The sequence below is a fragment of the Zootoca vivipara genome, chromosome 2 (assembly GCF_963506605.1).
Source record: "Zootoca vivipara chromosome 2, rZooViv1.1, whole genome shotgun sequence".
In the NCBI taxonomy this organism is placed as follows: Eukaryota; Metazoa; Chordata; class Lepidosauria; order Squamata; family Lacertidae; genus Zootoca; species Zootoca vivipara.
In genome coordinates this window covers 46,866,536-46,882,673 of record NC_083277.1, presented here as the reverse complement: position 1 = coordinate 46,882,673, position 16,138 = coordinate 46,866,536, and the positions used below count along the sequence as shown (strand labels likewise).

Below are 16,138 nucleotides of genomic sequence, written 5' to 3'. Positions count from 1 at the left end.
GCAAATGGGGCCAGTCTATAGGAAGTTAGCTTTGCAGCTTAGCCTCGCGTTTTGGAAATTATTGAAGCCCAATTAAAACATTCCACTTAATTGTTTGGTAAAGGTTTTACCGGACTGTCCTGCCTAGGATGTTTGAATGCTCCCTGATAGGAGAGGGAAAGCCCCTAACTTCAAGCATATACAAAAGAGTCAGGTTAACAAATAGAGGCAACCTAGTCAGCTCCCAAACACATTATTTTCCTTTGTATACAGTGGGCTTTTTCATCATGGCTGAGCAACCCATATCTATAGCATGAAACAATACAGTTCAGAAAAAGCTTTACTACTTGAATACTTAGAAAAAAGCCCCAGTGATTGAAAATGTCCAACTGAGTTGCTTCAAATTAATGTATTTAGGGATATGTAGCCAGTTTGCAATTGCGAAGACAATTACTTGAAATGAAATTCTTCTGAAATCAATGGAACTTATTTTCAAATAGATATGCTTATAGTTGTAAGGGGTCCTCCGTTTCTATTAAAACAAGTTAATTCCCACTCCCCCTTAACTATGTTGAACTTCGATGTATCATATTTGCTCTTAAGACACCATTCAGGATCAAGGCTTCAACTTTAAACAAATGCAAGACAAAATGTTTCTCTTTCAGCAGACATACCTGATCTACAACGGATGTTAAAGAAGCACTTATAATGGTTTGTCCCTCCTTTATTGCTTTCACATGATGATATGATCCATTTGGAGAGGACTGAAGAACCCTGAAGTATGCTTTTGGCCAGGAAATATCAATTCTGAGATTCTGAAATTTAAAAAGGATGAGTGTAATTACTTGGACATAAGAGGATGTACTCTGAATAAAACACAAAATATGACATAGAAATACTATAATAGAATAGATCAAGGAAAGATTGAGCAGAACTTCATTCACAAAGCAGGGATTTCCTAACTCCTTCGGCTGAATACAGTTCATTCTCTGCAGAATTCTGGGGATCTCTGGCAATGCTGTGGGCTGGAGCATGGGAGGTGGTGGCGGTAGCAGCAGCAGGACAGGGAAATCAGAGCAATTTAGCAGGGTTACCTTGTGAAAGCTGAAGAGTTTTTCTCCTTATGCAAGAAATTTCCAAATCCAAACCAGTATATGGTATTTCCAATTTTGTTCTACTCAGCTAAATTCTACTCATGAGTAGACTCAATGAAATTAAGAGACCTAAGCTAGCCCTTGCCATTAACTCAGAGCCTCTGCTCTGAGTTGTTTGTCTAATGTTGGTTATGGTTCCAACCACCCAATGTTTTTATATGTTACTACTCATATTTGGTGCTTTACTTGCCCTGCTCTAGTGTTTTAATAGTAGGCAGGCATACACAGGTAAACCTAACTGACTTAATCTAAGCATGCCAGCCTGCTGTCATAGATACAGAAATAGGGTTAAGGAAAATATCAGCCTGACTTGATAAAAAAGAAAGGCAGCAGGCTCAATACATTTTTTTGCTGCTTTCAGTCACCAGAGTGAAGCCCATTCCCTCAATCCTAATTTAAACTGGTAGCAAAATCCAACAATTTCTTAAAATGCCATTCGACAATAGCCAGATTCCATAATTCTGTACCCATGGGGTATTAAGGGCACCAGATATGTGAAGGAGTCAATGGGAATGTATGGGGCTAGCCCTATCCCTCAAGGCCTATGTGCATGCCAGCCACTCGCGCTCGCCTTAGGTGATACATGATCACTATCATCTTGAAGGTAACCACTAACAACAACAACAACAACAACAATGTATACAGGCCTTCATCCAACATAAAAATACAAACTCAGAATAGAAAATACAATACAATACAAAAACAAACCAAAAACATCCCAACACTTTGGGAATGATATCAGCCAAACACCTGCTTGAGGAGAAAAGTTTTTGCCTGATGCCTAAAGATATGTAATGAAGGCACCAGGTGAGCCTCCCTGGGGAGAGTATTCCAGAAACAGGGAGCTACCACATAAAAGGACTATTCTTGAGTTACCACCCTCCTCTCCATAGAGGAAACCCTATGTATACAGAAATGACCTCCTTCAAGCTGAAGCTGCTCACTCATCACATACTGGGATGAAGTGAGCCCATTTCCCCATGAATATTAAACGCCTGAATAAGAATACACACACACACAAACACATTTAAGAGAAAATGTATGCCCATATTTCACTTACATCTGATAAGTGCACCTTATTACTTGATTTATCATATACATCAACAGTGATTTCATAGAGCCTCTCTGTTTCCAAGACCCACCTATCAGCAGGATGAATTGAAAATCCTATAAAGTAGGAAAGCAATGAAAATCATACTCTACAGAAATACGTATTTAATAAAGAGCTATCAGAATCATATTTTCAATAAAATACTCTTATTCTGTTGATAAGAGGCTTCTTATATTCAGCCAGGGCACTAGAGTTTGGCACAATAAAAAATAAGCAACAATCACATTCTGTGACTGTAGAAAAACAATTAAGTAAATATTTATTACTTTACCTGTTAGTCCCAAAAGGCTCCCTGATCTGCAACATGCCCAGTGTGTGTGTGTGTGTGTGTGTGTGTGTGTGTGTGTGTGTGTGTGTTATAGCTAGAAACATAAGAACTTCAAGCAAAGGCAAGAGTAATGCTTGGAAACAGGGAAAGGACATTTGAAGAAAGGTGGAGAAGGGGCTTGGAACCACAGATTAATAAGAGGCAAGTAAGCTCATGGCTTTGTGTATGATAAGCACAATGTTTAACCATTCACACATTTGCAAATCTAATGAAAATGAGATGAACTAGTAGGCTGTAATTATGGCCATGCAAATTTAAAGGCCACCCATCAGTCACCCACAGATATGAATTATATTTTAAAAAATCAACATACTGTAATATAAATGGACACATTAAGTTATTATAGCTAGAAGAAAGAAGTTACAGTATTTATTTCCCCCCAAAGTTAACAAGACAAAACTGACAGATTCATTTGATTGAACATCTAGTACTAACCTAAGTATCCAGGGTCTACAACGTAAATGGTGCCATTTGGTAATTTGGAAGCACCTTTCATAGAAATGCTTGGAAACTGTCAAGGTCAAGAGATTCTGGTACAGTTACAGTTTAGCAGCACACAATTTCTTCTTTAACTGAAACTAATGAGGAGAATAACGCCATCATAAAGAACACACAGTGGGCTATGTTTGCATACGGTGATCTAATGCTGCATGCATGAGCTGCTGTGAGCCTGAGCAAAGCAACAGGCTCAGGCATCCCTCTTCCTCCCAGGCAGCCATGCAAAATACTTAGTTGGAGTTCAGTTTCACTTTGTTGCCTTGTTGTAAACTAGGATTCCTGGGTCAAACTCTTATTAGATAAACAAGTCAGCTTCATAACCCATAGTCTGAAGTTAGTTTGCTTTGCAATTTACCAGTTTCCTAGTTCATAGAACCATTTTTTTCCCCTGGGGGGACACATGGGTTTGCATACCCCTAAACATTTTGTGAATCTGACAGGAGAAGAATTTTTTTTTTTTTAGTTTCTTCTCTAGCACGGTGAATCGTCAGTTCCATTGCTACCCTCAATGGTGGCCTTTTGTCCATTTCCTCTACTGTATTTATTTCCCCCAATTTGTTCTATAAAATGGTGATTTTCTTGAGTCAAAATGAGAGTACCCCTAAACATTTTTTTAAGAAAAAAAAGCACTGCACAGAACATGATATGCTGCCCTTCATAAAAATGAAACTAATCTTCAATAAAATCTTCCTGGCTGCACAGGATGAGGAGAAGGACGAGGGAGTTCATGGGATAGCTCAGTTGGTAGAACATGAAACTCTTAATGTCATGGTCATGGGTTCAAGCCCCATGTTGGGCAAAAAGATTCTTGCATTGCAGGGGGTTGGACTTGATGACCCTTGGGGTTGCTTCCAACTCTGCAATTCAATCATTCTGTGTGCTTTAAATGAGCTCACTATAGCACATGCATGTAGTACTAAACCAGGCACCCCCAACCTTTGGCCCTCCAGATGTTTTGGACTACAATTCCCACCATCCCTGACCACTGGTCCTGTTGGCTAGGGATCATGGGAGTTGTAGGCCAAAACATCTGGAGGTCCGCAGGTTGGGGATGCCTGTAAACTAAACCATGGTTTAGCATTATATGGTAATGCAGCCGGTGACTTGATACTCAACTTGCAACAACTCAAGATTGTATGGTTCCATACACTATGTTGCATTTTGCCTAACCACTGCAAAAAAAAAAGTTTTATTTATTTTGCAGGGTTTATATATCACTTGATTGTAATAAAACAAATACAATCATCACTAAAAATGGCTACTTTTTAAAAAAATAATAATCAATAAGCATATGTCAACATTCTGCATTTCTGAATAGGCTTGACTAAACAAAAATGGTTTTAGCAGGTGCCAAAAAGAGTATAGTGAAGGCACCTGCCTGATGTCAACAGGCAAGGAATTCCAAAGTGAAATGCTGCCATATTAAAATACCAATTTCTTACAAGTGCAGAACGAGTATTACATGCCACCTATAACAGTGTCAGTGGTACAGATTGAAGCAGTTGAGTAGGCATATACAGAGTGAGGCAACCCCACAAGTAAACTGTTAAGTTGTTAAGGGCTTTATATAATAACAGTAACACCTTGAACTTGGCGCAGTAACAGATCAGGGTTTCACTTCTGACAGCAATGGTGCTGCAGGATTCTGCAACAACTGCAGCATCCAAATCAAGTGCAAGGAACGTCCCACCCAGAATGCATTGCAGTAATCCAGTCTTGAAGTAACCAATGCATGAAAAAACAACCCCCCCAAAGTCTGGATCACACAGCTTCCGTTTCAGTTACCATGTTTTTAAAGGATTCCAGGCCATTGCAGCGGCAGCTGCCACAACTGTACAGAAGCACAAGATACCCCCCTATTCCTAATGCTGCTGTAAGTACTGAGCTAAGCCAATGTTTGAACTAACCTTGGTTATAGTTTGTGGTCAGCCTGGAAACCGCTTAGCCACAAACCTTGGTTCAGACCACATGCTAAGCCAAAACTTGAATTAGTTCATCATGACACAGCTATGATCTGGGAGCCTATATGTTCCAGCATTCGTGCTAATCCAAGGTTTGATCCAGCACGACATGTGAACTAGGTCTACTGGCTAGTTCTCCAACTGCTGCGTGAGCCAGAATCTATAATTTCACCAAGCTTCAAGGCTAACAGTAGGACACTATTCAAAAAGGATATTTTTGTGGCAAAGTACAATGTTCATCTGTCCCCGCTGCAATGCAGTAACTCTGGATGTTTCCTGATCCAACTTGGCAACAGCCCAGGCTGGATCTCCCCCAGGGCTGAGTGTTTTGTTCTGAAGCTGCAGTTCATACTGATCGGAAGGCATTATTAATTCTGTACATATAGGAAGAAGACACAAGAAGTAATGAGAGCAAAAAGGTGTCACCCTTGGAGTCCTGCCAGTGTAAAATATCGAGTCATCAATAAATTTGTTATGATAAATAAAAAGAAAAATGGATTGAAGCAGCAACTCAAATCAAGTGAAGGAAATACCTTATACTCACTAAAACTGGTTTACGCAACAGATAAAAGTATAATTCCATATACTGCTACTGAGAGCTCTTTGGTATAGACACACACAGAGCGTAGTATTTGTAGGAATACACTCAGGTTGATATGATGTAGCCTAACTGAAACCTTCCTTCCTGTCACAAGAGTTTGGAGGAAATGTCTGCCAGATGGCATATTAAAATGACGCCTCAAAATTTGGCTCAGTGAACTGCAACTCACAGTCTCACCCTTCTTGACTTAAATGAGGATATGTACAGGTCTATAGATACACATAAAGGGTGGTAATCATTTCTGTCAGGTAGATCTGCATTCCAGTCTTTCTCATGAGAATGGCTGAATACAAAATATCAACGTTTGAAAAAACAAAAAGACAAACCTGTAATCTTCCCCTGTCTGATTTTCTGAACTTTATATTGCACTGACATTCCTACAAGTAGGTAGATATCATAAGCTGGATTCAGAATGATGTTTTCCAAAATAAACAACCTGACTTCAGCAGCAGGTACATTCTGTAGGTTAAAAAAGAAGGGGGGGGAGGGAATATAGGTTTAAAAACTCTCACACAAATGGGATTTCCAAAGAAGCAGTTAGGTTCATGGTAAAGTTTTGATTTCACACTGAAAAACAAACTTGGAAAATGTAAAGCAAGAAAAGCACTCATTTTGTTTTGGAATAACAGCTGGTCCCATTGCCCTTTCAGAAGGGTTATAAGCAAATTAAGTAGTGTTATGTGCTTGTGGGCTGTATGCAGAGACCCTTCTAATACTACTTACAGAAGACCTATGAAGTTAATAGACATGGCCAATTCAGGTTCAGGAATTTTATTGGGTCTGCTTGAGTAGGACTTATCAAGCACACAATTTTCTCCAGTAAAGATCCCCAAATTAATAGCTCTGCCAATGTTTGTAAGGTGCAAGATTTCAGGGGTCTCAGGAGCTGGCTACAACTGAGTCCAGTTGGCCTTGCAAAATGTACATATTACCTGGCTTGTTGTGGAATTAAGCAATAATAAATAACCATGCTGCTTCCACTGTGTGGACACCACCATCATAGCAAAATCTCTATAGATAGCAAAATGTATAAAGTTCTACTGGAGTCTGCTGAAGGATAAGTTCTCTCGTTTTTTTTTAAAAAAAAACTTCAATAGTTTGGCCATTCTCTATTTGTATGTCTTGGTGTTAAATTTGGGGGTTTGGACAGCAGAGTTTTAACAGGGCTTAACATCCTCAGGAGACAGAGGCCAGGTGTGCCAGCTGCATCCTTTTTCAGGCAAATGCTTCGGCTAATGGGCCTGAATAGCTGATCTGTCGTATCTTCCTTGAGGGTTCTGATGGAGTCAGATAACCCCCCCCTCCAAGAATAATGTAATCTAATGAAGAGTTTTGAGTTCTGAAAAGCAACTTCTAGCGCTACCTCTTTCGGGGATCTGTTGCTATAGACAAGTGCTTTGCTGTCTGTCTCCGCCTTTGCTCAACTTGTATATTTGCACATAAACTCTTTATGTCTCCATTGATTTCCCTTTCAAAGGAAAGCAAGTCAGGGTAAGCATTGCCCCCAGGAAGTTCTCACTGCCTGAGGAACAGAGACGATGCATGTTGTGGTGTTTTTCCCAGTACAGTGGCCTGTCTTTTAAAACATTAGTTTTTTAAAAAATAGAAAAAAGTTATCTACCTGAACAGTTGAAAAAAAATCTCTTGTACCAAGTCTAGTTTTTGCCTTTGAGAATAGATGTACATTATTCAATTCTGTGGTTATAATTACTTTTTCTTGAAAGTATTTTCTTGGTGCTTTGGGGGGAAGAAATGAATGTCAACTTGTCAGAGAAAACAGAATGCAGCAAGTTAACTTAAGCAACTGTATTTTGTATTGCCATGTGGGTATTCTGCAGTGCCATGTGGATGAATGAAGTATGGTTTTCAATTTTCTCTGAGCTCACATGTGAGTTATAAAGAGCACAGTGAGAAGGGATTCCTTAACATCTCTAGTGAAAATGTTCTACCAGTACTTGCTCAAGTCAGCTCAGCCAGGAAAGCAGAGGAAGAAGTGTGGAGAAAAATGCTGGAGAATTATTTGAAAAAGATACATGCCAACTTTAAATGACAACAAAGAGTTGATTTGCAAAAAAAGATAAATTGCATTTTATGTAATTTCAAAAGTTAATTTTCCTTCTTTTCTTTTTTTAAAAAAAGGTTTAGAAGACACACACATAATGACTGTGTACACATTCTACCTTTTAAGCACATTCTCTCCCTCAAAGAATTCTGGCAGTTATGGTTGCCAGACTCAATAGAGGACAGGACCTCTGTGCCTTTAATTGCCCTGCTCTCTTTTGAGTCTGGAAACCTTAAAGAGAAACCAGCAGACCCTTTGCTTGGAAATTAAACAAAGGGTCTGCTGGTTTCTCTTTAAGGTTTCCAGACTCAAAAGAGAGCAAGGCAATTAAAGGCACAGAAGTCCTGTCCTCTATTGAGTCTGGCAACCCTAGATGTAGCTTATTCCTCACAGAGGTACAATTTCCAGGACCCTTAAAAAACGACATTGCCCACAATTCTTTGAGGGAAAGAATGAGTTTTAAAGGCAGAATGTGTGCACAGCCTTTATGTGTGTGTGTCTTTTCAGTCCTTTCCTTGCGAGGTCTCAGAAGGGAAAAGCATATTTTTGATGTCCCCAGTGAAGGTGTTCTTGAGAGAACCTGATTTTTTCAAATTTATCTTCATTGGGGTAACTAACATGGTGTATTCAGAAACGTTAACTAGTTCAATAATGGCCAGGTAATTAACTGAGACCTATGGAGCAGGTTTAACACTGCCAGTGTTTATAGATTTGCAGGGGCTTCTAGTTTCTTTCAAGGTAGATGTCAAAAGTAATGAGTTTGATTTTTAAAGACTTAAGCAGCTGGGGTTTTGGGTACCTAAAGGGCAGCCTACTCTCACATGAATATGACTGTGTTAACTTCTTCTAAGGCCATACTCTGGATTAATGGAAAATAGGAACATCATGCAATGAACATATTCTTTGTGCTAACTTATGCACAAAGTTAAGACAAGGACCTTAGCATGGTGGTAAGCATCTATCAATACGTATTGACAGAGCAGTCAAGCCCTTATCAGATCACATTCTGTTTGTTTATTGTTATACTACGGTTAGTTATATTGCCATACACAAATCTGCATGATTGCCTTTTAAATTTTACAAGCACTGAAAATGTATGTGCACTCAAGCAATCAGTGAATGAGGTACATCCAGTGTTAACAAGCAAGCAATTAATATGACACATTCTTTCAGCTAGAATTCTCATTCTGAAATGAAAACTTAAAAGCCAAGCCTAACTGGAGATCTTCTGGACAGCTAGGAAAAAGGAGCTGCAAATGATGGGGTCTGGTGATACCAGGGCTGGCCCAAGACTCCAAAATGGCACTCTTCTCCCCACCAGTAAAGAAGGGATCAGGGAAGTTCTACATCAGGAACAAGGGGGGAGGACTATATTAGGATCTGTGACCCTGGAGAAACCTGCTGCCTGAGGCAGTTGGCTCACCGTGCCTCATGGGTGGGCTGTGACTGGATGATACTGTAGACTTATTCTCTTGACACCAGTGTGCAAGTCCCACTCACCCCCTCCCAACAGGTGGGCAGAGTTTGCGACCCCGTGTGGGGCCACCTGGCCGGGTGCCACCCACCAGGTAGCTGAGTGCTTGGCCCGCCCCTGCCTGGCAGGCCAATGGCTGCTATGTACAGGGCCTGATCCCCCGCCAACTCTTACTTGTCTTTCTTTTCCAGGATCAGGATGTGTTCCTTCTGACAGTTGAAGACCTGCTTAAGGTAAGTCCTTATGCTTTTCTGTGTAGGGGGTGGGGCGACGGGCTTCCTTGGTCCTTCCCTCCCCAGGTTTCTTGGAAGGCATTTTTTTGCTTTGGGTGTCGGTTTCCCCATCCTTAGGCTGCATGGCGGTCTTTCCTCCTTGCGGGTTTGTCTGAGCGGGTGGCGGGCCACAGGGCGGCCTGCCTTGTCCTGGGCGACTGGTGACTGGCCCCGGGGAGGGGGGCCGCATGCCCCCCCGCTCTAGCGTTCAGGCCACATGGCGGCCTTTGCGTGTGCAGAACGGGATGGGGAAGGGGGGCACTTGGCCCCCTCTGCTCCCATTTTTTCTTGCCGCTGGTGCTGTGCCAGGCCCAAGAGGGCAGCACATGCCACGGCTATAGGCCGCATGGCAGCCTTGGCTGATTGATCGGGGTGGGGACCCATGGCCCCCTCCACTCCCGTTTCTTGCTGCACTGGATGACACTGTGGATCTATTCCCTTGACACCAGTGTGCAAAACAGAATGAGAGCGAGGTCAGGTCAATCTGGCACTCCCACTGGTGGGCCTGTACAGCCGCAATCTTATTGCTGCCCTATCCCACCCCACACACAGTCCAAGAAAGCAGCAGCAACACTGGTGTGTCAGGAGGGGAATTCTGCAGCACTGTCCCACTGAACTAGCCATTCTGAATAAAAACTGCTCAACTATGCCATTAAACAAACTGGGAAAATGTTAACAGAAAGTGGTTTTCATTCCACCACTTCTTTCTCTTTGAAGATTTCACTGACCTTAGACTAAAATAACTTTAAAATATTGAGAAGGCAGCACCAGACTCCCATATCATCTTATGTACAGATCTCACACCAATTTTTGCACCCTGATGGTTGAAAACATCAACACTGTTAATGTCTCCTAAAAGGTCATTATCTAGTTCCTCTTTAATCTATTTTATTACAGAGCAACTACCAAACTGCTTTGCTTTGCAGTTGCAACAAAATGCACAGTAAATGTGGATTGTAAAGGCTGTAACACATGGAAGTATGAGTGAATATATTCATTTTCATGAGATTTTTTAAAACACCTGTTGGCTTATGCTCATAAAATGATGCAATACAGCGGAATAATTTTCAGACTAAAATCTTGCCACTAGCCCAGGCTGATGTGTGGCAGGCTAGGTTAGCCTACAGCTATCTGGAATCTTCAATGGGACACCCAGGCCACACTGCCAGTACATGGTATCTCGTTTGTCATGTATTTCCTGTACACAATCATTCACCATTAGTTTAGTTTTCCCACCCATTTAATGAATATTGTTTGTATAACTGTATGCATATACATAAACTTTTTTTAAAAAAGGGTGGGCACCTTGAAAGAGATGCACAGAGGTCTTTACCTTCCTTAAAAAAATATAAGGCTGCAGCGGAACATTCTTCATCAACACATTAAGCAACTTGGTTTAGACCGTAACCTTTGGCTGATTGTGCAAAAAACTGGTCTAGATATTCCCAGATAGCACTGTGAGGGTCTAAAAGAGGGGGAGCTTCAGAGTCGATGCTTTCCCCCCCTTTAACTCTATTTCCAGCAGAAAGTATTAGTAATAAGAAAAAGAAAAGAAAAAGGTCTTTTCAGAGTGGGATACAAATACCCAAGTGTTTCATATTTTTTTCCACTTGAGTCCTAGTTAATTTTCTTTATTTTTAAAATTGCATATACCCTAAACACATACATTTCTGCTGATATGAAAAGAATCTTGCTGAGTAGCATCTTGCTGACTTTGCCACAGTGGTGTTGGTGCTGCAAAATCCATACTTGTAATGGATACCTATTTTTATCTGTCAGGCATCTGAATACCCTGAAGAACTGTAATATGCAGAAAACAATGCATCATTTTGCAGTTTTTAATCCCTGAAAAAACAACACCCAGAAGCCTAGGAGTCCTGTTAACCGCTTCTTCAATGTTCCACTTACAACATCCTTTACTGAGCAAAACCAGCAAAATAAAGTTAGCAATAGCCCCCAAAGAATCACTGGAGAACAACAGGTTCAACAGTCCTGGTGTGTGTCAGTCCCTACTTCCAGAGTTCCCACAGCCTATAACAATGATAAGTGGCGAGTAGAGTCAGCGGAGATCTTACAAGCCATCAACTGCTATGCCCCTGCTGGATACTGGGATTTCAGAAATCTAATGTCTGCAGCAGCCTCTGCTTGAAGACCTATAGCAAAGGACAGCTCCTTCTAAATGTACCATAATTGGCTGCATTGTTGAACTGCCATTACCATTCAGAAGCCTTCTGTAGGCTTTCTTAATAAAAAATACTATTATTTATAAGGCGCCACGTGACTTGGTTAACCAGAGAGCCACATTTTAGACATTAAAAAAAAAATTGCCCAGGTTTTTAAATGATTTTATATCTACTGTGTTGTTGGTTTTTTGTACTTTTACTGTTGCTACGATAATTGCTTTTGTTTCTGGTGTTTTTGATCTGTTTTATATCTGCTTTATGGTTCTCTTTTGTAGGCTATCTTGAAAATCTAGATTAATAAAATTATATAAGCAGCTCCTGAATGTTTATGTACAGACATTTCTGAAGTAGTGAAAAGAAATGTGGACTGTTCACAACCATACAAACAATGACAATAAAAAGGGGTAAAGGGACAGAGGAATAATAAGGTGTCTGTTCTAATCTCGAGCAATTATCTGGTGAATGTTGACATTCATATGTGTATGTTGACACAAAAAAAATCCCAGATAAATTTTGCAAATGCCAGAAAACAGGTTGTACATTTTTTTTTGCAGTTTTGGGACATGTGAAGTGAAATGAATGCAGAAACCCATTTAGGTGACTGTCAACATTCAATGGTATGCCACCTTTGAGTCTCACTACACAAAGCAGTAAAAGATTCCTTCATCCACATTATACATGCATCTGTCTGCTTCATGCATCTGGTCTAGAGCAGCTTATGCCACAGTACATTTGTTAGTCCTGAAGAACGTTTTTGAATTGTGCTTTGTGATCAGTATATATGTTTCACTTATCAGTATCACCTTATTTCCATCACTGGGCAATAGCTATAAGAGGAGAAAAAGCATCCTGTCGGAAGACTGCTATAATAAACGTACTGCAGAAGAAGACCTTACCTGATAAACACTTTCTTGTATCCTTGCTTTTAATTTCGAACTTCCTGTTTTCATGCCCGATACTAAAACAATGTCCCCTTGTTTGGCAACTTTTTCCATCTCTAATATATAGGAAGGTGGTGTATATGTTGATTCTGAGAACTTCAGGATGCTGTAAAAATAGTTCATAACTTAAGATATTCATATACCTGTATTTTGTATGAAGAAGGGGGAATGTCATCTAAAAAATGCAAAGGATTGGCAGTGTACTGTATTAAGTTTACTTTAGATGGGATTGCAAGTCCTCCTTAGTTATAAAGTCTACAGATCCAGTTTGACCTATGAAAGCTCAAGTGACACCTGTTATTTAGAGAACCTCGGGTTAAGAACTTAATTAGTTCTGGAGGTCCGTTCTTAACCTGAAACTGTTCTTAACCTGAGGTACCACTTTAGCTAATGGGGCCTTCCACTGCTGCTGTGCCACCGGAGCATGATTTCTGTTCTCATCCTGAAGCAAAGTTCTTAACCTGAGGCACTATTTCTGGGTTAGTGGAGTCTGTAACCTGAAGTGTCTGTAACTTGAAGCGTCTGTAACCTGAGGTATCACTGTACCTAGCAGCTGCATGATCTTACTGGGGCATCAATGCCTTGATAATGTCCAGGTTAAACTGTTGTAATGTGTTATTCATGAGACTGCCTAATATGCATATCTGAAAACTTCCTTTTTCAGAATATGGTGGCCAAGTTGAGAAATGGAAACCACTGTGCTGACTATAGAACATTTTTATATTGAAAGATAGCACAAGGCACTGATGCTTGTCTGTTAAAAGGGGCATTTCTGTACACAGCATAGAAGCAATCTGGATGAACGGAAATACAGTGGTACCTCGGTTTATGAACACAATTGGTTCCGAAAGTCTGTTCATAAACAAGCATTCATAAACTGAAGCGAACTTTCCCATTGAAAGTAATGGAAAATGGATTAATCCATTCCAGACGGGTTCGCGGAGTACTCAATCTGAAGCGTACTTAACCCGAAGCATGGGTGTAATTGGTTCCAGAAGTCTGTTCATAAACTGAAGCGAACTTTCCCATTGAAAGTAATGGAAAGTGAATTAATCCATTCCAGATGGGTCCGCGGCGTTCATAAACTGAAAATTCGTAAAGCAAGGTGTTCATAAACCGAGGTTCCACTTTAATGTTAACTCTCTTTTCAAGTCAGCTGATTAGATGCTATCAGTCCTATTCTAATTTGTTTATTTCATAATGGAATGCTTACTGGTAGCTTTTCTTCCCCTCTTTTAAAAGCACGAGCTAGCCCAAGGAGTAATTGCGTTTCTTGCTAATCCCCCATAAATTCCTGTATTATATGATGGCAAAGGACGATAATTTATTTTGCTCTAAAGAAGTTGCTGTGAAGTTGCTAATGAAGTTGTATTTGAACGATGCTTTCTTAATCTTGCTCTCAAGTGGCCCGTAAAGGAGCTAACATACAGAATGGCAACTACTTTTAGCTCCTTACAGGTTGGCTACCAGAGACACAGCCTTTTTTCTTATTGCCACGTAATCCATTCTCTGTATATTTTCCAGGTCCCTTATTTACTATTCTTTCATCACCAGCTGATAACATTTTTATGCTCCCAAGGCTGTGGTAGCATATGATGTGAACGCCTATGCATTTCATTCCCCCCTGAAGTTTAATTGAGCTACTGCTGTTAAATTTGTAAATTTATTTTAGTAATTAATCTTATATATTATTTTACTGTTTTAAATACTATACTTGTTAACTTCTACCAAACTGAACTTTGGTAGAAAAGCAGAATAAAACTATTATTATTAATAATTGTTGTTGTTGTCGTCGTCATGATTTCAATGCAAGAGAGTTCAGCACATATTTAATCTTAGGGTTGGATTCAACTACCCTGTTCCATTAGCTGAAGCCAGAGCAAGGACACCCATTAGTGCAATAGGGCTTCCCCTGCTTCCCCTATGATTCCTCCAGATCCACTCTGGAGGGCCAGGAGAAACCCTAGAACAGCACACAGGGGGAAGGAAAAGGAAGATCGCTCTGTTAGACAAGAAAAAAAATGGAACGATCTCCTTAGCACCATGCTGAATTCAACCCTTGGTATTTAATTGTGGCTGCGCCCTGCTCCTTAAAATTAGGGCCTTGAAGTGCAGTTTAAATTTACAGCTCCTTTTGCTGCTGATTATCAGTTTAATGTTCTACTTGGCTTTAATATGCAAAATTATATTAGGGAAAACCGATTTAGTGTTCTTTGTACTTCTTGAATATGGTTAGAAACTCCAAAATAACAGAAAAAGTACTTTGGAGGCTCCAAAAAAAATTAAACAAATGCAATGCCTGTTGTTTCATTTATTATGATGGATTGTAACCAAATTGGTATATACAAAGTGATTCGGCTTCATTGAAGACCCATTTTCAAAGAGTCAGTATCAATAGCAGAGCTGCAACATTGAATGAAATGAAAAATATCCAAAGAGACAGCGCTCTTGGATAGGATTTAAAACTGAGGAATTTTAACCAAATGGAAACTTAGACTCAAAAGGTCTGTCTGAAAGCAATGAAGTGTTGTAAACACTGGGGGAAGCAAAAATGCAACATATGTGTACTGCTTTACACAATTTTGCAGAGCATATGTATTATCATATAGCCAACATGCTTAAATCTAATGCATGAAGAGGTTAAGATCACAAAGTTCTGCTGCAAGGCTTAGATAGGTCACCTGCCCCCCTCACCTTGGGAGGAAGAGTTACTAAATTCTCTCTTTCTACCACGTGAACATGACCAGTAAGGATGTCTAAGATGGATGCTCTAAGTTTAGACTGCATGGCCTAAGCAAGCCATCTTTGTGTTTTTTTACAAATAATTTAAAAACACCTACCATTTTGGAACCTAAGTTATACTGTCTATATTTTCTTGCTGCTGTATGGAAAAGCACATGAATCTAGCTAGCCTTTGAAGAGTGAACCATTTTTAACTTACCAAACATGTAGTCTTTTTCTATGCTATGGGAAGTTGGGAATTTTTGAAAGCAACTTCCCCTCTTCTCCCTGCAGTCCCCTTCATGACTCAGACATTTTCCAGAGGAATAAGGGACCCTTTGGTGGAATCTACACGCTTATAAAAAATGTTCTGAAAATGCTTTTTTTCTTTTTTATTAAAAAAAAGCATTTTAAAAATACATTGAATTTTTATTAAGGCTCACCATAGTCATCTAGTGTGTATATTGCACTTAAAACACACTTAAATAGTTTTATTTGCAGCTGTATTGCTGAGTCCTTAGAAACAGGTGGGGGCAGAAGGGGGGCTGCAGAAGAACAGGGGAATTTGTGAATCCTCTGCTGGATTGAAGAGGCTTCTGTCAGAGGAAGGGGGCACAATTTGAGGCAAACCATTATCCTTAGTTTATTGCTACTTTGTGGATTAAATCCATGGAGCATGTATTATTGAGCCGAGTCTGTTTTAATTATGAGTAATTTTAATGGCATACGAGTTTGCTGAGAGTACCAACTGGAACATGCAACTGTTATAAATCTAAGTTAATTAACTAACGTTCAGTACTTTAGTTAAGTTCAGTTTTTAACTGCAAATCAGCAAGATAAAAGGCTACTTATA

The 16,138-nt window shown here is 40.0% G+C and overlaps 1 protein-coding gene across 1 annotated transcript in view; it reads right to left on the bottom strand.

Moving 5' to 3' along the window:
• NUP210 (nucleoporin 210) overlaps positions 1–16,138 on the bottom strand; it is an 82,567-nt gene that overhangs the window by 51,213 nt on the left and 15,216 nt on the right. The window contains exons 5-10 of the mRNA XM_060271458.1: positions 12,520–12,670; positions 5,959–6,091; positions 5,249–5,405; positions 3,008–3,078; positions 2,194–2,300; positions 654–794 (exon numbers count right to left, since the gene is read on the bottom strand). Coding sequence (XP_060127441.1) covers positions 654–794; positions 2,194–2,300; positions 3,008–3,078; positions 5,249–5,405; positions 5,959–6,091; positions 12,520–12,670 — 760 coding nt within the window. The remainder of the gene's footprint in view (positions 1–653; positions 795–2,193; positions 2,301–3,007; positions 3,079–5,248; positions 5,406–5,958; positions 6,092–12,519; positions 12,671–16,138) is intronic.